At 31.6% G+C, this 24,485-nt stretch overlaps 1 protein-coding gene across 3 annotated transcripts in view; it reads right to left on the bottom strand.

The window, feature by feature from the left end:
• Csmd3 (CUB and Sushi multiple domains 3) overlaps positions 1–24,485 on the bottom strand; it is a 1,133,871-nt gene that overhangs the window by 258,705 nt on the left and 850,681 nt on the right. For all 3 annotated transcript variants that reach the window (XM_027947308.2, XM_027947313.2, XM_027947317.2), the window contains 2 exons: positions 9,677–9,868; positions 1,998–2,136 (listed from right to left, as the gene is read on the bottom strand). In XM_027947308.2, the coding sequence (XP_027803109.2) occupies positions 1,998–2,136; positions 9,677–9,868 (331 nt within the window). The remainder of the gene's footprint in view (positions 1–1,997; positions 2,137–9,676; positions 9,869–24,485) is intronic.

Genomic DNA, 24,485 nt, shown 5'->3' with positions numbered 1-24,485 from the left:
GTCTTCAAATCTTTCAGTGGAGCTGGGACCTGAATTTTGGTAACTGCTGGTACAAAAATGGCAAAAAGCAGAAGATTGGGCCTGATTTCAATTACCCTTGTCCTGGGACAAAGCATAATCTTTGAACTTCATCTCTTTCCACATTAAGATTTGATGGTAATTACAACTTCCTTGTCTATCTCAATTTTGGGAGGGACCAATGGAAACAAATGGTTTGTAATTGACACAGAAGTATTTATTATGTTCTGAAGGCTTAAAGCCTATTTAACAATGAAGTACAGAACATTTAAAAAAATTTTAGTTTTGTCTTAAATGCTTAAAATATTGATTTATAGCTCCTTTGAAAATGAAAATCAAACAAAAATTATTTTTTCAAGGAAATTTTAACATCTTAGCCATAATATTTTCCCACAACAAGTGGAAGAATAGAACATTCTAATAGTAAATTATATTTTATAAGGCACTTTCATAAATATTAACTTGGTATTTCCAATAATCCTGTGGTATAAGGAAAGGATTATGATTTTAATTTTATCAATGAGTACATAAGTCCCTTCAAAGTCAGTTGTTTCCCTAAGTCACATAATAAATGACAGATAGAAACCAAATTTATGTCATGTGTTTCACTTAATGTAGTCTTCTACTCTTAATTTATTAACTAAAATAATTTCATAAGTAAACTAAGCCTTATATCAAACATTTTGGTATTTCTAATGTCTATGTTGTCATTTCCTCCACTTAAAAAATAGGGAAAATAATAGTATTTACTCAGGAAGTGGTCTTATAACAGGGTCCTTGCATATAACTAACAATATAATTTTTGTTGCATATATTTCATATATTCATAATTTTGCTAAATTTTTATGACTTCTAATTATCTTTATTGCTTTTTTTAAAATCTGGCTTTGATATATTAGAAAATATTGTAAATTTAAGCTTAACATTTTACATAAATATTACTCAGCTTTAACACACTGTAGGCAGAAAGACTGGTTGTTTTACCTCTCTGTAGGGTCAACCAACTGGTTATATAAGGAAAATTTCTACTTAGGAAATACTTTTGTTACTATTACCTAACACTCCCATGGAAACCTTTATGTGGCTCTGGGGATCAAGTCCAGGGCCCATGTGTGCTCGGTAAGCAAGCAATCCACCATTGAACAAAACCCACGACCCTTTTCATTGAAACATTTAGGAAAGAGGCCACATTCCATGACACAACTATTGTCTCCATGTGAAGAAGCAGATATTCATTTAAATAAGTAACTTATTCAAGGTAACAAAGATGAGTGGCAAGGTTAGAACTCAAACCCAACTGCTTATCTTTCCCAGACAGGTTGCATTCCTTACTATTTCAGTACTAAGCTTACCCTATGATTTTTACTACTACATGACAAATGGAAGTTTGGAACACTCCTATGTAAAGCTCTATCTTGAGATAAGTTCTGCCAAGAAGTTATACAGAAATAACCCATAAAAATTTCTTTATCAGTTGGACTTAACGAGACCACAAAAAAGAAAAGTAGTTGGGAATATGTGTCTTTCCAAGCCCAGCAATAGTGCTACACATGTGGGTTTTAAAATATTTTGAAAGGTTTTGAGTAGTGTAAATATGGAAGAAGAAAATTATTGAAGTGCTGACCTTTTAATCTTGAAGTTTAGGAAAAACTGAATTTTTGGATACAGGGATGATAAGTACAGAGATAGAAGAAATGTTATAAAGAGATCAAACTTTTAGTCAGTAAACCTCTTGACTTTCAACATGTTTCCCCAACTAGAAATCTGGTGAAGATTCTCACCCACTGAACTTCAAAACTGCTACACTATTATTCAAGGCTCTGCAAATTGTTAATTACAAAGCATTGGTATTGAGTTTGGAGAAAAATAATAATAAACGTCAAACACAGAAACAAAAAAAAAAAAAAATCACCTAGTACAAACACTACACTGAAATAACCAAAAAATATTTTTAAATGTAGACCTGTATAAGAACTCACCTGATGAATGCCAAGGAGATAACATAGTCAGTATTGACGGTGATAGTCCAGTCACAGTCCCTGCTATGTGGATATGGATGAGGAAAGTTTGGCGAAAGAATAAAGCCTGAAGATCCTGTTAAATTGCCTCCACAGGGTGCTTTAATTTAAACAAGCAAACAAAATCCCTTAAGAGATTAATAAAATTCATTAGCTATCAATATTTGTGAAAACATTTCTCTAAGAGGGCTTATGAGATTTTGCAGCACAGACCTGACTTTCATGGTACTGGATGCTTGAACACTGCATTTTCTTTCAAGAAAAATAATTAAAATATTGAATATATGGTATGAACATGGATTCATTGAATTAAGCTGATTTTCTGGCTTCCAAAATCAATAAAAAATTACATATAAAGTTCTTTCTTTTTCCATTACTACTTTGTTTAGTGTAAAAGGAAACCATTTGTAAAGGGGTAAAGATGATTTCCCCATGGAGATAAGAAAGTTACTAGAAAAAAAAAATGGGAAAAAAATAAAACAAAATAAAATCTTTATAATAAATGGAGGGCCAGGGGCTAGGGTTGTGGCTCAGTGGTAGAGCACTTGCTAGCATGCATGAGGCACTGGGTTCAATCCCTGGCACCACATAAAAATAAACAAATAAAGTTATTGTGTTCATCTACAACTAAAAAAATTAATAATAATAATAATAAATGGAGTAACAGATATAGTATCTTCAGCTGCTTTTCATCTCTTCCCTGGTACCTTTTGTGTATTTATGGAACAAAAGGCTTTGATACTGTTAATGAGCAATAATGGATAATTTTCTGAGAAACTACAGTACTTTACAACTTTCTTATATTGAAAATTAGGATATCCTTAAATCTAGTTGCCTGACTTAATGAAAATGGGCAGTTACTAAAGTCATGATAGTGGCCTCAAATGAAGGTATCTGTAGTTTTTCAGTAGAGAGGCTCAAAATATTGTCAGTGGAATTCAGAAAACAGGTTCTTCAGGGGAGTGTTTTTCTTTAGTCTTAAAACAGATATGTTCAGAAAATAATGTATTACAGAGTTGATAGCATCATCAACAACAACAACAAAAACAGGGAAATGAATTCATGGATTCCCTGGTGGTGGGGTAGGAGAGTGGAATATAAATAAATACACGCACAGAGACATATACTTTGTGTTTGTATGGAGTGGGTGGAAGACTGAATTTTCATGTTCTCATGATGTCTTCTACACGTAATTGGCACATCAGCACTATTATGCGAGTTTTAAGATTATACTTCTGCCTGATAAATGTTACCCTTAAGCCAAAAGGCATGCTGATTCTTTTGACAGCAAAAACTGGTTTGGTTATATCAACATTTCAGCATTTCTGTTAGATATGCCAAATCATCATTACTATGTGAATGATAATTTTTGATATCTTTTATTGTGTTCCTCCGTGTCCCATGGCTACCCATGTCTTAGTACCTCAGTTACTGTGTAGAAAATGAGCTTGGCTCCTACTATAATGGGGAATATTAAGTTGCTTAGACTTAATTATTCACTACTCTTTTCCTATTATTTGTATATTTTTGTGGCATTTATCAATGATTATGCATAAAGTCTCAACTTTTGGCAGCCTCCTCCTTCAAACCTAAGTGAAGCCTAAATTTGAGGGTAAAGAGTCCCTCCAAATAATCAATTAAAACCATCAACCTGGTTACATAATCCCTTTGCCTTCTCCAGAACCTTTTCTAATTAATTATCTTTCTTAAAGTCTCACATACTAAATATAAAACAAATTCCCTAAAAACTATTTCCTTTCTCCTTTATTTTTTAACAGAGGATTGAATTTTTACCTGATGTTTAAGAAATCCTCACATCCCTCCTCATATACTTTTTTGTTGTTGTTGTTGTTCAGGAACAGAGCTTATTTTAAGAAAACATAGTTCCCCATAAGATTTATATAAGACTCCCTCATTTGACAGTAACAAAACCAGACATAGACCGGGCAAATTCCAATTCTTTGCCTCAAATGTTTAGTTCCTCTTTGTCCCTACTGATAAATCTTAGTAAAATTCTTGTCTACCAAGCTTTGGTTATCTTTCTCTCCTTTCCCTAGGCTTCTGAACTTTGTCCCACACCTAGCTGTGATTTAGCATGCAATCCTTTCTGAGAACAGTACAACACTCTGATCTACCAATCAGGAGACACACTTTCATTCCACTCTTCATTCTTTCTTGCCTTGCTTACTCTTTTCTACAGAAGAAAAACCATTTTTTGTCTAACTCCTGAACCACCTAGATCTCTGGCTGCAGAGATCTATGCCCTGTTGCAATAATCCCCTTCTACCAATTGCAATAGTCCTTCCTTCCCACATCTACACCACAAAATGTTTTTTGAATATGAGTTTCTTATTACCAAATGCAAATTATTTATTTATTTATTTTTAAAATTTTTTATTGTTGGTTGTTCAAAACATTACAAAGTTCTTGATATATCATATTTCATTAGAGCAGATTATGCTAAGTGAAGCTAGCCAATCCCTAAAAAACAAATGCCAAATGTCTTCTTTGATATAAGGAGAGTAACTAAGAACAGAGTAGGGTCGAAGAGCATGAGAAGAAGATTAACATTAAACAGGGATGAGAGGTGGGAGGGAAAGGGAGAGAGAAGGGAAATTGCATGGAAATGGAAGGAGACCCTCAGAGTTATGCAAATTATTTTTAATTTGATGCAACTAGGTATTTTTTTTGAAAGAGAAATTAATAGTGTCTCTGTACCTATGTTCTTTATTCACCAAGGGGGAAAAATTTTTTCTCAGTTTGTATCTCAAAGGAAAGTGCCAAAGTATTCATCCTGAGAATAATTACCTTATGTTTAGAATTTTATTTATTTAAAATTATATCCCAGGAGACACAATAACCTTTTTATTGCTTGGGAATGCAGATGTCTTTATCTGGTCTTTTCCTCATGCAGTTATCTCCTCAACCATTGCTTTCTACCTCAGCCTCCTTGACTCCAAACAAATAATTCTTCATCAACCTTACTTGACTTTTATATTTACAAATATAATAGATAATTTCCTGTCTTTTTCTTTCTTTTCATATCCATAGTCACTATTACCTAGAAGTGAATTTGAATTCACCTTAAATTCATTCACTTACTTTTTTGGAATTCAACTTCTATTCTTTTCCTAATGTTTTGTATAGATTTTTATATTATTATTTTATTTATTTCTTCTTCTTCTTTCACTTGATTTTATAATTTTGGTGTTCTGAGTTCCTAGCTAGTTTTCCTAATATTTTATTCTATTATATTCCTTCTTCCATTTTTATATACTACTTATTTCTTTTTCTATCTGTTCCTGCAGATCTCTGCTGAATTCTAAACCATAGGCCTGAGTGTTTACTGCATATCTCTACCTGGTAGTCTATAGGTACATCAGACATAGATTATCCAAAATACTCAAACCTCAGTTGAATTTGTATCTATCCCCATGTTCCTGAAAGGTTGGATTTACACTATCATCCACCTAAATTCCCCAGACAGGAGACTAAAATTCTTCCTTTTTAAAAAATTGCTTCCTTATACCCAATCCATCAAACAGCCCAGCCAAGGCTCTATCTTACATTTATTTTTCAGTTTGGCCTTTTTTTCTTGCCTACCACCATATTTGTTGACCTGATTCATCTCTCTCTTTAGAATTACAACAGCTTCCTCTAAAGATAGTCTAGATTCTACCAATTTGTCCTCTCAGGGAAAATATCTAATCATAATGTGTTCACACATAAAATTCTGTATTTGTTTTACATTGCCTAAAAGATAATGCTCAACTCCAGTACAGATTTCATGACCAGACCTCTGCAACTTCTCTGCAACTTTTCTGATCTCATCAACTCAAAAACTATAGTTCTTTGTATTTCTAGGACTTTGCTTATCCAATTCCTTCTCCCTGAAATGCCATTTACCCTTCTACATTTATATAACTTTACTTACATTTTTAAGATTCATCACTGCCCTCAGGAAATTTTCCTGGAAATCCCAGCCTGAACTTTGTTTCAGCTACTCAATCTTCTCTAGTATCCATAGCAACCTTTGCTTATTTCTATTTCCCTTCTCATATTACATTTCAATATTCATTCAGGTGTCATTATTGACCATTAATATGTAAGCTAAAGACTGTTCCTTATGTGGTACTTCATGCCTGGAATTCAGCACATGCTAAATATTCCATGAATGCTGAATTACTAGTGGTTCTTTTGATTATGAAAATAGGAGAGATACATGTGCAAACTAATTTGTACCTTGGTGTTCTGATTAAAAAACAGCTTAATTTGCATTTGGGGTTTTTAAAATCATATGTGAATATGAAAAAAATGTAAGAAAAATATGTGTGATAGCAAATATAAATATGCATGTATTGTACATAAGAGAATTGGAATGATAGTAAAATATTGCTTGTGATTTTTTTTCAGGTGCTAAACTGGGGGGATTATGTTCAATTTGATAGATAGTGAAGGATCAATTTTGTTCATTTTACTTTTCCTTATTTTCTACTAAAATGCTGGTATTCTTTATTGTTGAGAAATTTATATAGATACATATTATATGTTTGAATCCTTGATCACTAAAGATATAGAAAAAATCGTTACATATAGAAAACTCATTACATACATATTTTAGGTATCTTATGGGATATTGTGCATGATAATACTCTTAATTCGTCACAAGTTCCCCTAATTTTTTTTATTTTAGTATTCAGATTATTTATCAAAGGGTTCTCAATATAGTTCAATGCTGCTGTTGGTTTTAAAAATCTACAAAGCCAGGAAGACAAGCAAAAATGTTAGCTGACATTTGTAAAACCTAAACAATCACTGAAGAAAAACGAAACAAAACTATATTTTAAATATACTCAACCTTAAATAGCATTTAGAAATGCATTTTTACTTTTACTTATCTAATCAGAAAATATCCAAAATAAAATCAGAAATCTATGAATTAAATTTTTAGTTTCCATGGAATTCTGATATGAATGATTTATTCTGAATATAGTTTCTTGTGAAGCAGTTACATGGGCATCATCTATTGATAACTATTTTGCAATCTTCTTAATTTTTTTATTCCAATTCAATTTTATTTGTATCTACTGTTTTTCTGAGCAGTCTACCCATGCTAATGTCTTTGTTATTTACCTTCATATTGAGTGCTGCTACCTTCCCTCTGGCAATGTCAAAGTAATCTTCACACTGTCAATTTCATTGGAATGAATTCTATTAACTTTCTAAAGATGACGTCTCTTCTGTTTGCTATTTGCTATGAGGCTGACTACTTCTACATGCAAGAAAAATGCTTTATGCTCCAGGGTCTGAGACATAGACTTATGGAGTTTCTAAACAGTTCAGGGTTTAATCTTTGGCATAGTATTTCCAATCATGGAGTTCTTTCTTATCAGTTTCAGAGGTCAGGCTTTTTGCAGCCTTAGCAATTTTTCAGACTTTTTTTTTTTTTTTAGGTTATTTTCTTTCTCAGAGAAGCTCTAATGCGTATCTTCTCCTCAAGCTATCTTTCCCTACCAAAAAATAATATACTGTACCATAATCCACACAAATACTTTCCACAACCTTCTGCATTTAAGTAAGATTTGGAACTCATTTTTTTTCTTCCTTGTTAGCTAGAGCATATTGTTGCCACAATGAAATTTTATGATTACATATCTCAGAACTCATTAATCTCTTCCAATTTGAATTTTAGTATTTTCTATAATAAAGTTATTCAGTATTTTAGATTTTTGCATAAAAACATTTGGCATAATGTAGCCCCTCTGGTAATCCTATTAAGTGTATATATCTAAGAATGACAACAAAGTGAGAAATTCCACATAAATTCTGTGGTGTTCTACTATTTCCTCTCTATATAATAATTTTCCTGATGTAGTATGTAGTCAAATTATAACTAATTAGAAACTAAAGTTTTAATTTAATTAGAACATTTTAGGTTAACTCAGTCATAAATAATTACATGAAAACAAATGTATGACCCATATTTTCAGTCTTTTTTTCTTTGGAGAAATTTCTTAAAATTTTTTTCTGCCTTTATGAGTATAATTATAGCAAATGCAAATTAATTTATGTTTAATTATTTAGAATCTTGCACTCATGAATAAAGAACAACTTAGGTGTAAGCAGGAAATAACTTGTAAAGGGAGGTATAGTGAAGGACGAACTGACTGTAGCTATGGCCTTATTCTGTGCTTAAGAAAAAAAAAAATCTAGTAAGATTACTTCTTTGTCATCTGCCTCATTTTCTACAGAAGAGATCTAGAACTGTCTGACTGGTTTGGGCCTTTGTTTATTTGGTTGTGTTCCTTTTGGACAAATAGTGTTTTGTTTTGTTTTTTTCTAATTATTATTGGTGCTTTTTAGTGAAACATTAGTATTCATTTTGAAATAATTACAAAAGCATGGAATGTAAGCAAATCATGTTTTTTAAATCCACCTTACAAAATAAAGAAAATGTGATGTTAAAAACAGATTTTTATCTCAGTGAAAAATAGATTGATAACAGGAAAGTTTACTGTTTTGTTTTATTGCTAAATTCCCAGTGTTCACTGTAGTAGTGGGGCACATTAAATGATTAATGATAAAAGCTTTTGCAACTTTTGCATGAGAAGTTACAATGTAGAGTAAAAAAAAAAAACTGAATAATTGAGTGCATACATGAGTTGTTCACTTCTAAGTGAGGTTCTGAACATTCTTTTCCATGTGACTTTCAAAATAAATCACTATGAAATTCTATTGAAAATATTTGTAAGTGAACAAAATTAAGTTTATCTCAAAAACACGCTAAATTTGTGTGCAGTGAATGCCATTAGAAATACAAGATGAACAAGATATGGAATCTTCTCTCAGGCTGATTACAGTGAAATGAAAGACAGACTATGTAAATAAATAAAATTTCGAGTAGAGAAAATGTACTTCAATAAAAATGTATAGTAAATTCATGTTGATATCAATACTAAAAGAGCTGAACAAAATGGTTTCAGATTAAACTAATTAATTATATAGAAGACTGTTTGATTGGTTTCATTTAACTCTTTCTCAGATCTAGTGCTGAAATAATTTGTATTTTTTCTAGAGCCTGACTGTGGACTCAAGGACAGAGCATGCAGACAAAATTTAGACGTTGGAAGTATTAGTCATGTTACTACAACTCCTTAGACCATCAAAATAAAAATTGAAAAATTTTTGAAATACATGAATTAAATGAAAAGCTAAAGTTTGGAACTCTCATATAGGTTCAGATAAAACTTTCTTTTTTAGAAGAAATAACTATTTTATAAGCAAGATCAGTATGGCCTATATGAAACATACAATCTGAATCCATTCCGAATTTTGAAAGCAATGGATAACTACATTAATGTACTAAATAAAGGATGATCAAGATTTTTCAAGAGCTTTGATTTATAACTTTCTGAGGGCCTTAGGATTATTGAGGATCTAATGAAATTATGGAATCTTAGCTCATGAAAAAAAATTATGATCCTTTAAATTTTGTACATTTTGAGAAGATTCATAGTCCTTTGAAATCTTAAGACTACCATATAGAATCTTTCATAATATATCTTTCTTAATATCATCAATACCAGCTTTTAACCATTGTTTTACATTTATAGAAAATTTTAATTATTCTTTAATCATACCTATACAGACTGGTGGGCTGGGCTGCCAGAAGTATCGATTTTCTACCTGAATGCAGGTTATTCTTTCCTGTCCTTGAAGTTCATATCCAGGGTCACATTGAAAAACCACAGTGTCCCCAGGTTCTCTTCCATCTCCATTTCGAGTCCCATTCATGGGAATGCCTGGGTCACGACATGCAGTGGCAACTGAACCTATAAAGGGACCAAAACAAAACTTGAGTTTGGATACTAACAAAATAAGTTTTGAAGCTCCAAACTCCAAAGTTTAAAGTTTAGAACCTTTCACAAAACTGTGTGCTTTTAGAATAACTTAAAACATGTTTAGATAAAATTTTAAATGTCTGCCCAATTAATTAATCAATTTAATTAATAAATAGTTAAATTAATTAATTTGTACTGGTAATTGAATCCCGGGGCACTATATCACTGAGCCACATCCTAGGCCCTTTTTATTTTTATTTTTGAGACAAGGTCTTGTTAATTCATCAGACTGGCTTTGAAGTTGCATCCTCCTGCCTTGGCCTCTTTATAGGTGTATACAACTGAAGCTGGCTACAATAAATTATTAACATACAAATTATTAACAAATTATTTATTTGTTTCACGTTTTATAGCATTTTAGTGATTAAACATTAGAGTTTCTCAAAATCATTACATGTTCTGAGAAAGACACAGTGAAGGAGTTGAAAACTACATGCTGTGAGAAAATATTTGTTTGGGAGATAACTCATGAAAGACTTGTAATAGAGTATATTAAAAAAAAAACTCTCAAAACCAATTTAAAAAAGAAATAGGAGCTGGGCACAGTGGCGCGTGCCTGTAATTCCTGAGGCTCTGGAGGCTGAGGCAGGAGGATAGCAAGTTAAAAGCCAGTCTCAGCAAAAGTGAGGCACTAAGCACTCAGTGAGACCCTGGCTCTAAATAAAATACAAAATAGGGCTGGGGATGTGACTCAGTGGTCAAGTGCCCCTAATTTCAGTCCCCAGTAGCTGCCCCCCCCCCCACTTCTGTAAATAAATAAAAAGGAAGAAGGAAATCAATAACGGGACCAATTATAAAGTGTACAAAAGACATTCCGAAGAAATCATATCAAACAGCACGTGCAAAGCTGTTCAACATCATTGACAATCAAAACCACAATAAGATATTACATTTATATCAGATTTGCTGAATTACTTTTTAAATAAATAGGTTTATATGACAACACTAGATTCTGCCAAGATTATGGAGAAAACTTCATCCTGATAAATTGCTGTTGGGAATGTAAACTGGTACAGCCACTCTGTAAAGGACTGTGGCAGTTTCTTGCAAAACTAAGTTTGTGTTTGCTATAAAACCCAGAAACTGCACCCCTGGGAATTTATCCCAGAGAAAATGATTAAACTGTGGTGAATCCATATTCAGCAATATAAATGAATGATCCCCATCCATACTTTGAATGGATGTCAGGGAAATTGTGCTGTGTAAAAATAAAATATCAAAAGTTATATATTGTTTGATTCCTTTAACATTCTTGAAGTGACAAAATTATAAAAGGGTAAAATGGATTAGTGGTTGCTCACCATTGAGCACATAGGAAGACTGAGGAAAGAAACTAGCTATAATCAAGTAGTATGAGGGGACCTGGTGATGGAACTACTCTGAATCTTGGCAGTAAGGGTAGTTACAGAAATATACCGAGGACTAAATAAACACATACCTGGCACATGTGTGTGCATGCAAAATTGATGAAATCTAAATAAGGTTAGGGAATTGCATCAATATAAGCTTTCTGTGTAATGTTGTACTGTATCTATGCAAGATGTTATTATTGTGGGGGAAAACCTGGTAAAAGGTCTACAGAGTCTTTCTTTATTTTTTGTAGAAGAGTGCAAAAAACTACAATTCTGTAAAAATAAAAATCATTAGAAGAGAATACTATGAGACTATTTTAAAAAAAAACATTATTTTTCTATGCACATATATAACACATTATCCAATACAATTAATATCAATTATTCAGATTAACAGAACACAAATATTTTAAAATACCAGAATGCAGAATGCATGTAGTTTCAAGACAAGGAAGCCATTAAAATTTACATTTAAGCTACTATTAAGCTACATTTACAAATGAAAGATCCAGTGCTTGTGCAAATTATTCTTAATAGTTTATTAAACCATTTTTAATAGTCATTAAAATAATGTCTTGAATTGCTGGATTAATGACACATGAGCAATATTCACTCACTCATTTATTTATTCACTAACTCAATATATGCCAGACATTGTAGTAGGTACTAAGAATACAAAGAAATGAGTGAAAACAATAGAATTGAAGAGTCTTCAGTTTTTATGGATTGGTCAATATAGCAATAATCTGAAAATCTATCCATCAAGCTTGTTGCCACTCATCTATCTAATACACATATATAACAAAGAAACCGGAGAATGTCTGTAGTTTCATAGTGTTCTGACTTGAGTTATATGGTAATCAAGAGGACTTAACAACATAAAGCTGAATAATGAGACTACCTGCCAATTTTAGTGGAGACTATATATATATATATACATTTTTTTAGCATTCTTAATGCAGTTAATAGAGTTAATGCCTAAAAAAACTGGAAAAAAATATTGGCAAGATATTAAACCTAACTCTGCCTCAAAGCAGTAACAAAAAAGTGAATGTCTATGTTTATGTAGATATACATACATATATTTGTGTCTACATTTTTTTTTTAAGGAATTTACCTTGAACGGTCACCTTTTAAGGGAAAAATGTTACATTTTAAAGAATTAATTTTAGTATTACTTTTTTTGAACGGTTGCAAAATGTAGCTTCATTTACCATTTTGCTTATCATTTAATGAAGCAAAATCTAGTTAGTTTCCTAACTCCTATTCTAGCAGGATGATCTTTTAATAATTAAAAGACCTATAGAGTTTGCTTCTTTTACTAAAATTGTAGAATTCCTGAGCAATGATCCAGGACTTAGAAAGTATAATTTCTTTAATTCTCATAACAAACCTATGAGTCAAACGCCATCATATTCTTATTTTAGACTAACCTGTTAAGTAACCTACCTTAACTTTTACAAAAACTAAGAACAAGGATTTAAAGCTTAGTATGTCTGATTTCAGAACTGAACCAAAACCACTGAATTTTACAGAAGACTATCTTCTTCTACCTGTAAGTATCTCAGAAATTCAAATTCTCCCCCTTTAGATAATAATATAAAATAATAAGTCCTATTAAGACACGTTGGAAGGTAGAAATTACATCCATAAGTAGAAAAACTATAGGTGACATAAATGCAAATCTACCTTTAAAAATATTCATTCTATCCTCCATTTTAGTTATTTTTGAGAAAGTTGGTCTCAATGATTAGAATAGCAATTGGGCCCTTACTAGAGAATAGGAAGGGAAGTATAGGGACTTGGTTTTAAAATTCTGGGGAATTTTGTTTGTTCATAACTATTAGTGTTCCTTAGAAGAGAACTAAGCAAAACATCAGGCATTACAGGATCTGAGCAGATAAGGATTTTTTATGAAGTGTTTGTTGTCATCAACTCAACCATTATGATTTGTTGATTTGCTCTGGAATTTTTTCCACCAAAACTAAAACTGACCTTTGATTGCACTTACAATACGTAACTAAAGAATGTTGTCCTACATGCCAGATTTACATTAAGAATATTTTCACTGGAAAGAAGTATGTAAAAGATATAGAGATTGTTATTTAAATAGAAGTAACATAAAAGATTACTAGAAAACTTCATTTTTAAGGGTCTATGTACCATGTCCTTCTGTGCCAAACTGTTATGTACCCCCAAATTGCTAAGTTTATGATGAACATTTTCCAAAACTAAAAATGTATGTATGGTGATATTAGGAAAACATCAGGATGAAAGAAATTGGTATCATCATGTTTTAACTATGAGGGGAAAATGAGTTTTTGCTTTACTGTTAGATTTTCTAGGCTTAATGACTTAAAGCAAGAACAAATAGTTAAAGTAAGAAGGCTTTCATATAACATCTAATACATAGTATGTGAGAATATACATTTACCTTTAGTCCTAGTTGATTTGAAAGAAAAGATATGGCAAACCTCTGATGTTCCTTTTTTTTTTTTCCAATCTCAATTAGTAAGCAAATTAAGAGTAAGATTTCAAAGTGCAACAGAAAATGATGGTGTTTAATGAAAAACCAAATAAGATTTTTACTTCCTGGAATTACTTGAGTTCTAAAAACAATCACTAAAATACATAAAAAAATTACTTGGTGTGAAAATTGTCTGATTTTCTTATTCAAAGTTTGGACTTCATACTGATTATATTCTGTGTTTGTGGGAAGAAAAAAATACTAATTTCAGCACCAATCATTATTCTTTTCTGTATTAAATAGAAACTATAGCCAGTGAAGACACAAATAACCATTTAAGGAGCTATATTGCATATAATTAACAAAATATATAATCCTAATATGAATTTTCTTTTTGTTGTTATTTATAATTCTAGATTTTGATCCTTTATCTTTATCTTATCTGATTCTGGTATAATATATAGGATCTCTCTCTCTCTCTCTCTCTCTCTCTCTCTCTCTCTCTCTCTATATATATATATATATATATATATATATGTAATTGTTTTATCAATTACTGTAAACATAACAATAAAAAGTATATAACAGAAAATATGCATTTTACATATACTGGCCACCAGTATATTAACATCAATAATTTCTACTTTGTTCTAAATTTCTTTAGTTCAAATTGCATCAGAATAAATTAATGGAATATTAGTATCTTTGTTCTATTAGGTTTAATTGTTCTGTTCATGCTTCCTTTTTCCTGACATAAATGTGTTGAGTAAGCACAAATTCCAACAAAGATAAAAGGACTTAATAATCTTGTTTTCTAATCTATAATCATGTCATAAAAGGAACATTCTGAAAAGCGAAATGGTTTATGTGCTCTAACAACCAAATGTAATTTGAACTTGACTCTATATTCTATGAAACTGAAAATAAAAACTGGACACATTTCTTGCTTTCTTCACCTCACAAGGACAAGGATTTTAGTCTAGAATGGGAATTTCCAAGTAGCTAGTCTGTTCTACAGCTGTGATTTCCACTTCATACGCCAGCTGATTATTAATAAAAATGACACTCATGGGGCAATGGTATATAAATAGAAGTGTACGTAGATAGTTTATATTGTTAATAAGTAATATGTATCAGCCACCTCTTTCATTTGCATACTTTGAGCTGTATCTCATTTACTTCACAAGAATACTATTATTATACACATTTTCCAATGAGTAAACTGAGGCATAAAAAGGCCGAGAAAATTCCTCAATATCATACAGATGTTTAGGGTAAAGTGGGAATGCATACATGTCAAGAGCCATCTGTGGGCTGTGTGTGGACTATCGTGCATCTCAGCCTAATGAATAGGAGAATCTGGTGTCTGGGAACTTCCAGTGGACATTTCCTCTGTGTAAGACTGGTCAGAGACACTGTGAGCCCTATTCAGCTCTGCCTAGTCCCACACAGCATCAGTGATGGGGTGACTTGCTGCAGTTGTACAGCCCCTCTGAGATGGGTGTGACCTGCCAAGATGTCAATGAACCTACTGACTACAAGACATCACAAAGCAAGACTCCACTCCTGAACCTTATCCCTGCCTCTGACGTACCTCCTTAAGTAAACCACAGGAACCATTTTCTAATTGCCTATCTCCAGCTGCTCTGTGGACTGGACCTTTCAGGGGCTTCACCTTTTTAAACTATCTCTGTGACTTTGTCTTGTGTTCTTCAATAATTATTCTAGACTTTAATTTCTTAGATGGCTTACACCCTTCTTGGCAGGAAGAAGAAACAACTAATAAGAGGCTGGCTGTCTCCCCATACGTAGAGGAGACTACATCATTATTTCTTCTTAAATAAAAGTGACATGGTCTTTCAAAAAATTCCACCAGAAAACTTCTAGAACTAGTAAAAAGTGAGTTCAAATTCAGCAAAGTAGCAGGATATGAAAATAAACACCCATAAACCAAAGGCATTTCTGTATATTAGTGACAAATCCTCTGAAATAGAAATGAAGAAAACTATCCAATTTACAATAATCTCAAAAAAAAAAAAAAATACATGGGAATCAGCTTAACCAAAGAGGTGAAAGACCTCTACAATGACGCTAAAGAAAGAAATTAAAGAAAACCTTAGAACATGGAAAGATCTCCCTTGTTTTTGGATAGTCAGAATTAATATTGTCAAAATGACCATACTACCAAAAGTACAATACAGATTTAATGCAATTCCGATCAAAATCCCAATGACATTCCTCAAAGAAATAGAAAAAGCAGTCATGTGTAGGTATTCTGACCATGGAAATGTACAGGGAAGCGTTCCTCTGGTGAGCAAACTCCTGAGGGGTAACAGGTATTGTGTTTTCCACTTTTGGAATGCCCAGCAGTTTATCCTTGAAGCTAGTAAGATAACTAATACAGGTGCAGTATTTAGTTACTATGGTGATGTCCTTTGTGAGAAGGCTATGTGCTATTATTTATCAGCCTATATAAAAAATGCTTTGCAATTTGGCCTCTCTACCATCTTTCTTTCCTGCCTCTGCATCTTGACTCTGTGTCTCCTTTTTATTTTCCTTATAGCCATGAAATTCATCTGGAAAAATAAGAGACCCAGAATAGCTAAAGACATCCTTAGCAAGAAGGGTGAAACAGGCAGCATCATTATACCAGATCTAAACCGTACTACAGAGCAATAGTAACAAAAACAGCATGGTAATGGCACCAAAGTAGACTTGTAGACCAATGGTACAGAACAGAGAACACAGAGACTAACCCACATAATTACAGTTATCTTATATTAGACAAAGGCAGCAAAAACATACATTGGAGAAAAGATAGTCTCTCCAACAAATGGTGCTGGGAAAACTGGAAATCCATTTTCAACAAAATGAAATTAAACCTCTATCTCTCAACATGCACAAAACTCAACTCAAAGTGGATAAAGGACCTAGGAATTAAACTAGAGACCCTGCTTCTAATAGAAGAAAAAGTAGGCCCAAATCTCTGTCATGTCGAATTAGGCCCAGACTTCCTTAATAAGACTCCTATAGTGCAGGGAATAAAATCAAGAATCAATAAATGGGATAGAATCAAACTCAAAATCTTCTTCTCAGCAAAAGAAACAATCAATGAGGTGATTAGAGAGCCTACAGAATGGGAGAAAATTTTTACTACATGCACATCAGATAGAGCACTAATCTCTAGGATATATAAAGAACTCAAAAATCTAAACACCAAAAAAAAAAAAAAAAAAAAAAAAAAGAGCCCAGTCAATAAATGGGCCAAGGAACTGAACAGACACTTCTCAGAAGATGATATACAATCAATCAACAAATATATGAAAAAATGTTCAACATCTCTAGCAATTAGAGAAATGCAAATCAAAACCACTCTAAGATTTCATCTCACTTCAGTCAAAATAGGATCTATTAAGAATACAAACAACAATAAGTGTTGGCGAGGAAGTGAGGATTGCAATCAATATGGAAAGCAGTATGAAAAACCCTTGGAAAACTGAGAATGGAACTACCCTTTGACCCAGCTATCCCACTCCTTTGTCTATACCCAAAGGACTTAAAAACAGCATACTACAGGGACACAGCCACATCAATGTTTATACTAGCACAATTCACAATAGCTTAAGTGTGGAACCAACCTAGATGCCCTTCAATAGATGAATGGATAAAAAATAAAATGTGGCATATATACACAATGGAATGTTACTCAGCAATAAAAGAGAATAAAATCATGGCATTTACACCCAAATGATGAGTTAGAGAATATAAGGCTAAGTGAAGTTAACCAATCCCCAAAAAACATGCTGAAATGTTTTCTCCAATATAAGGATGCTGATTCATAATGGGGTGGGGAAGCATGGGAGGATTAGATAAACTCTAGATAGGGCAAAAGAGTGGGAGGGAAAACAAGGCAGGCATGAGGGTAGAAAGATGGTGGAATGAGATAGACATCATTACCCTAAGTTCATGTATAAAGACACAAATGGTGTGACTCTATATATAACCAGAGATATGAAAAATTGTGTTCTATATGTGTAATATGAATTGTAATGCATTCTGCATTCATATATAACAAATTAGAAAAAAAATTTAAAAATAATAGGGTCTTTGTAATAAAATGCACTTAAGGTATTCACTAAGGTATTAAACTCAATGATAAGATTACTTAAATGGAAATTTCTAAAGCATTTACATTTAAAAAATCAGAAAAGCATCTATATACTTACTTATCATTCTCATTAGAGTAGTCCTAAGCCCTACACATTTATCACGCTTTAAGTACAAAGTACTAATTTCTTATTTAAAACAGTAACATCTCAACCTCACAGTCGCATCTATAAGGTTCAATTGGTATGCACTATGTCAAATCAAATAAAGCCTGTTCTTAAGAAAAATAAACTGTTGTTCAATATTAATGCTAATTAATTTATAGATCAATAAAATTATAATTAGAGTGATTATAATGTGCATGACACCTGGCTAGAGGCTAAAGTAATACCCTTAAGCTAAAATAAAAAACTTACCAAAAATAATACCATCATCCTCATTTTTAAACAGGTAAAATAAGCCCCAGAAATGTTAACTACTTGTTCTTAGCAGAGCTGGGATTTGAGCTTGAACAGCAGGGTTCTTAACCACTATAGCATATCATCTCAGCACAAAACTATCCCATTACCAGAAATAACAACATAAAGCTATATTCTACTAGTGGGACTTTGAAAATTGTTTACTGATGAAATAATTAGTCAATAAATAAATAAATAAACATTGTTTGAAACTAAAAGTGAAGTAATTTATTAAGCTATTTGAATTCCTTTGTTAAACACATAAACAAAAAATTCTACTGGTATTTTTACCATAAAACAATAGAGTCGAGGTTACTTTTATAGTTATTATTAGAAATAGCAGAAATAAAATTTATCTACTTTTTTCCAGCTGATATATTTAAGAAATTATAATACAAAGGATATTTTAATTCCAATTATTTTTACATTCATTCTTTCCATTCCCCCTTTTGTTTGATTTCCTTTTAATTCATTGAGAGATTAGAAGCAATAAGATGGGAACAACCTTCCTCCTTACCACCACCAGATCTATCATCCACTGGTATCTGTACCCATATTATCTACTTTCCTCCTATTGTAATATATAAGTTACTCTTCTCTATGTAAAGTTAACCATAGTGCTTGTGTTGTTTATAAATGTCCCTACTTATTTATTTGTTGTTGTTTTTACTTTTTTTGTGGTACTGGAGACTGAACCCAGGGGACTGTACTACCAAGTTACATCCTATGTACATCCCTTTTTCTTTTATCATTTTTCTTTTCTTTTTGAGACAGTCTTGCTTATTTAATAGGTTGGCCTTGAACTTATGATCCTCCTACCTCAGCATCCTAAATCACTGGAATTATCTACAGCATCCAGAAAAGCCTCTCTCCTTCTTAAAGACTTCATTCCTAAATATTTCTCATCTCTTCTGAATTACCAGTTTCTAGTTTTGTACTGGATTATTCTCAAAAACCTGGAAATGTGACTTTTACCATCTATTTTAATCAAACTCAAAGTGAACAAACAAAAAACTCATTGCAACTTCATCCTCTCTTTCTTTAGTAATAAACCTATTAAACAACTCTTTTGAGAGAGATCCCTCTAGAGCCTTATCTATCTTTATCAAAAGTCTTTTATCTATTTTATGAAATTGGTCTTTTTTAAATACAAGTTGCCAAGTGCAAGGCAACTTTTATGCCTTCTTTCAGAAACCTTTCAGCAACATTTATCACAGCTGACTATTTCTTCCTTCTTCACCTGCTTTCTTTTCAGGACCTCCAATTCACCAGTCTATTCTGATTATTTTAGTCAGCTTTTTCGCTGTTATGACTAACAGGACCCAACCAGAGGAACTATAGAGAAGGAAAACTTTATTTGGGGGCTCACATTTTATAGGTCTTAGTCCATAGAAGGTCAGTTCCATTCCTTGGGGCTAGAGGTGAGGCTGAATATCATGGTGGAAGAATGTGGCAGATGGAAGCAACTCACATGATGATCAATGAGCAGAGAGACTCCACTCCCCAGTCACAGAATATATACCCTATAGCCATGCCACCAATAAACCACTTCCTCCATCCACACCCTACCTGCCACCAGTTACCATTTAGTTAATCCATTAGGGATTAATTCACTGATTAGGTTAAGGCTATAACTTAATCATTCTTCCTCCAAACTTTCTTGCATTGTCTCATATGTGAGCTTTCGGGGGACACCATATCTAAACCATAACACTAAGTTTCTTTCTGGCTGCTATTTGTTCGTATCTTTTGCTGTGGCTACATTGTTAACCTGATGACTAAGAGCTGGAACAATTCAAGATTTTGTCTTGAGTACTCTTCCAATTTTCCACAATTTCACCCTGTGAAAAAAATCATTTTCACAATTTCTGGCAACTTCATTCAATCCCATGATTTTGGGTACATTTTTATGTTCTGTTTTAATTTTTTTCTCTGAGTTCTAGACCATTCTGTTCAACTATTTAACTTTTTCATATATATAATATATATGTGTATATATATATATATATATATAATATATAAAGACTTTCCAACTTATCATGTCTAAAATACTTATAAAATTATAAAATGTTTTAATTTTCATGTTTGAAAAATAAAATTTGAAATTTCACCTTGGTAAATGTTTCCTGTGTCATTGACGTGATTAAAAATATCCTCCTAAATTGCTCTAACTAGATAAAATCATTTTTGTTAGAAATAAGTTCACAGTCCTAGTAAAAATCATGGACAAGAAACAGGGTAAACATTGGCAAAATATAAAATTATTTTTTACTCTATATCAGTGATTTTACCTTTTCTGGTAGTGTTTATTCCTAACAAAATGAGCTTTGCTTTTATCTCTGGTTATTATAATAATTTAGAAATAAGTTTGTAAGGACAGATTTTCACTTTCAAAAAGTAAACATGTTTTTTATTTCACTAAAAGCAAATCATATCCGTTGCAGTTTTTAATTTGTATTTCTCATTACCAACATGAAGAAAAGACATGTAAAAGTTATACAGTTTAATAACTACTTATAATACACAAATATTTTTTCAAGATATGTTATTTCATGCTAATTATATATAAGTGCATCTCCTTTTGCATTAATTTAAAAAAGCATACTATATTTGAGAAAGTTTTCATATTATTGAGAAATTGTTTCTACAATACCCCATCTTTATCAATGAGGTAAATCCACTGGTTGCTTTAGTTGCATTTGTTGTGAAATACATATGACCTTATTAAATCAAGCTTTGTTGTATCATAAGAAGTAAATTGTCCTTCTAAGTAAAAATTTAAATAGAACCTTTACAATGATTAAAATAATTGGTCAGATCAACATTTGAGGATTGAACGAATGAAAAACTGTAATTAGTCATTTCAGTGGATGCTGAAGGTTTATTTATAATATGGCATGTTTTGAAACTGGGAGACATCCAATTATAGAACAGCAAAACTTATATTAATTTTTATTTGCTTTATTCTATTCTAACTACTTAGGATGTTCTCAGAAGATAATGTACAGCACTATTATAGTAAATAACTGAGTTTTCATTGTTACACCTCTTCTGTTTTATAAATGTAATTCTGACTTCTTATTTTATGTTAGTTTTCATATAATAATAGTTGAGAATGCAAATTAAATGGAAATATGCATTTCACTTAACACAGATTCCATAATCCTAAATATATATATTTCAACTAAAATATGAATGATTACTTAAACTACTAAGTTGGAGATAAAGTCTAAATTATCTAGGGTGGTGGCCTTGAGCAAGTTAACCCTGCAATTTTCTTATATCCATGTTTGGTATAACAAAGAGTAAATACGCTAACAGCACTCATAAATTCTCATGTGTCCTTTCTGTTTAGAAAGTTGACTGTTCGAAGATAAGTTTATTTATGCTAAGTCCTTTTAAAAAAACAAACACTTTGTATTTCATGCACTTGAATAAATAATGGTGGTTGAAGCAGAAGACTTACATTCTGGTTTCTACTGTATTTAAGAAGGGGTTATTGATTATTTTGTAAACTTCTTTGAATTTTAGCTGCCTCACCTCTAAAGCTGGCATAGTAATATTTTACATGATTGATTTAGGATCAGATAGGATCTTAAGTTCCTTTCTAACAATTATATGAAAAATTCTATGAAATATCAATTTTAAAATAAATTTTTAAAGACTATTAGATTTTAATATTTGCTGTATAGTTTGTCTAAGAAGCAGTTTTACATCTTTTGCAATTCATCAGGAGTCTTCAGCAAGGTCATATTTGGTATTCATAAGACCTTACAGTCCTCTTTTCCAGTCTTCTTGCCACATATTTTTGTATTGACTACAAAATGACACTCTATTCTTCACTTCACTATCTATAAGGAAATCAAGTTGGGTAATGGGTCTATTTAACCTGAAAGAAAAATCGCATCCTAAGTCAAATCAATCAGAAAATATCTGAAATGCAGATGGTAACCTAGAGGTGGACTTCACACAGGAGAATTTTGCCCTTGATTGAACCCTTGCTTTGTACATGATCCATCAATTTTATAAAGAATGTTCAACATCATTATTAGGCCTACACTTTTCCAGCTACTCAGATGTGAGGCTATCTTTGGAATTTCATTATGTTACTAAGGATACATGTATTGATATGGCAAGTCAGTTTAAGTAGATGACAGCATGACAGAGACATTCACCTCAACCTTGGAGGGAAACAAAGTTGCTTAATGCATTGTGTAGAAAAGAATGTACTTCCCAGCATATATAAATCTCTTCATAACAAGTATATGTACTTATTTATTTGCTAGACAATTGTTAAACCATGTACTATGCTTGATGTTGGAGATATGCATAAATTGGAGACTTTCCCTGCCTTCCTTGGTTGTAATTATCTAATATGTAGACACAGTGAGAACATAAACAATTATATAATTTTTTTAGAAACAAAAAGTTGAAGACTGTTAAAATTACCTATAAAGTAAACTGAATTTTTATAAAAATAATACAGAAAATTATGTGAAATTTGAATTTGAAATAAAATTCTAATATTTTGGGATGACAAATTAATCAGTAAAAAACAAAAAAGTTATTTGTTAAAATATTTAATAACTGGGTTTTTTTAGTTTTATATTAGTAGAAAATTTACCTATTTAATCAGTTTCATTTAACATTTATTAAGTACCAAGTGTCAGGTATTGTGCCAAATTCTAAAGATGGAAATATCAATAGTTAGCATTAATTCTCTTCAAAGAAACACAGTCTAAGAGGGGCAGCATTAAAACAATAAAATGGATATTCAACTCTAGTGATTGTCATTCAAACTGAAAAATTCTTAAGCAGGAAACAATAAGCTAAAAACAAAGTTACATTATTTGAAATATGTATTGAGTAACAGAATTGATACTATTAATAAACTTCTCAAAAGATTTCTAAACAAAAATTATCTTCAAAAATAAAATGATTTATAAAAACCTAAAATGACATATGTCACAAAGAAATATCTTCTTCATGTGAATTATCAGAATATTAAAATATGCAAAATAATCATTTGTGGGACATATGCTCATTCTTTAATTGGTCTCTTAGTCATATTCAATTTATTATTGCTTCTGAGAAGTGTTTTTAAATATATATTCTTATTTTTATTTCTATCACTAACACATTTAAATTGTTGGTATGTTCAATCGATGTCTTTATAGGACATAATGCTTTTTTGTGCCATGCTAGAAATCTAACCCAAGGCCCTATGAAAGCTAGGCAAGTGCTCTACCACTTAGTTATACCACATGACCCTGTGTTTATTTATTTTCAAATTAAGGTAAAATAACCTAAAATTTATTTGAAAGTACTTGACAAACGCATCCTTTCATGATTAAAAAAATCTCAATAAACTAGAAATATAAAAAAGAGTAATTCAATAAATGCCACATATGAAAAGTCTGTTCCTAGCATAATGCTCCATAATGAAAAAACAAGATTTTCCTAGAATCAGAAATAACACAAAATTTTCCTCTTTTGGCACTTCTATTAAATATAATACTGGAAGTTCAGGCAAGAGCGATTAGCAAGAGAAAGAAGTGAAAGTCATCTAAATGGGAAAGGAATAAATAATATTGTCCCTATTTGCAGGAGACATAATCTTATATGTAGGGAATGCTAAATAATACATTTAAAATTAGCACCAAAAAACTAATTAAGAAGGTTTCAGGATATGAAATCAACATACAAAAATCAGTTGTATTTCTTTATAAAAACAATTATCTTAAAAATATTAGGAAAACAGTTCCATTTACAAACGTATCAACAAGAATAAAATAGGAATAACAGCTATGACTATGAAGGACTTGTATTCTGAAAACTCTTTAAATTTCACTGATGAAAAAAATTTATAAAGAAACAAATTGGAAAAGGATCTGTTTTCATGAATTATTAAAATGTCCATTCTACCTGAAGTGATCTACAGATTTAATACAATCTCTTTCAAAATCCCAGTGGCTTTTTTTTTTTTACAAAAATAGAAGAAAAAATAACTTTAAAATTCATATGAAACCACAAATAATCCCAATAACCAAATCAAAACAGTGAAAAAGCAAAGATAGAGGCATTAGATTGCCTGATTTCAAACATACATTACAAATTTATGGTAATCATAAAAAATCAATATAAGGAACAAAGTAGAGAGACAA

Source organism: Marmota flaviventris, chromosome 15, assembly GCF_047511675.1.
Source record: "Marmota flaviventris isolate mMarFla1 chromosome 15, mMarFla1.hap1, whole genome shotgun sequence".
In the NCBI taxonomy this organism is placed as follows: Eukaryota; Metazoa; Chordata; class Mammalia; order Rodentia; family Sciuridae; genus Marmota; species Marmota flaviventris.
The sequence above is the reverse complement of the archived record's forward strand: the minus strand, read 5'-3'. Positions and strand labels throughout refer to the sequence as shown.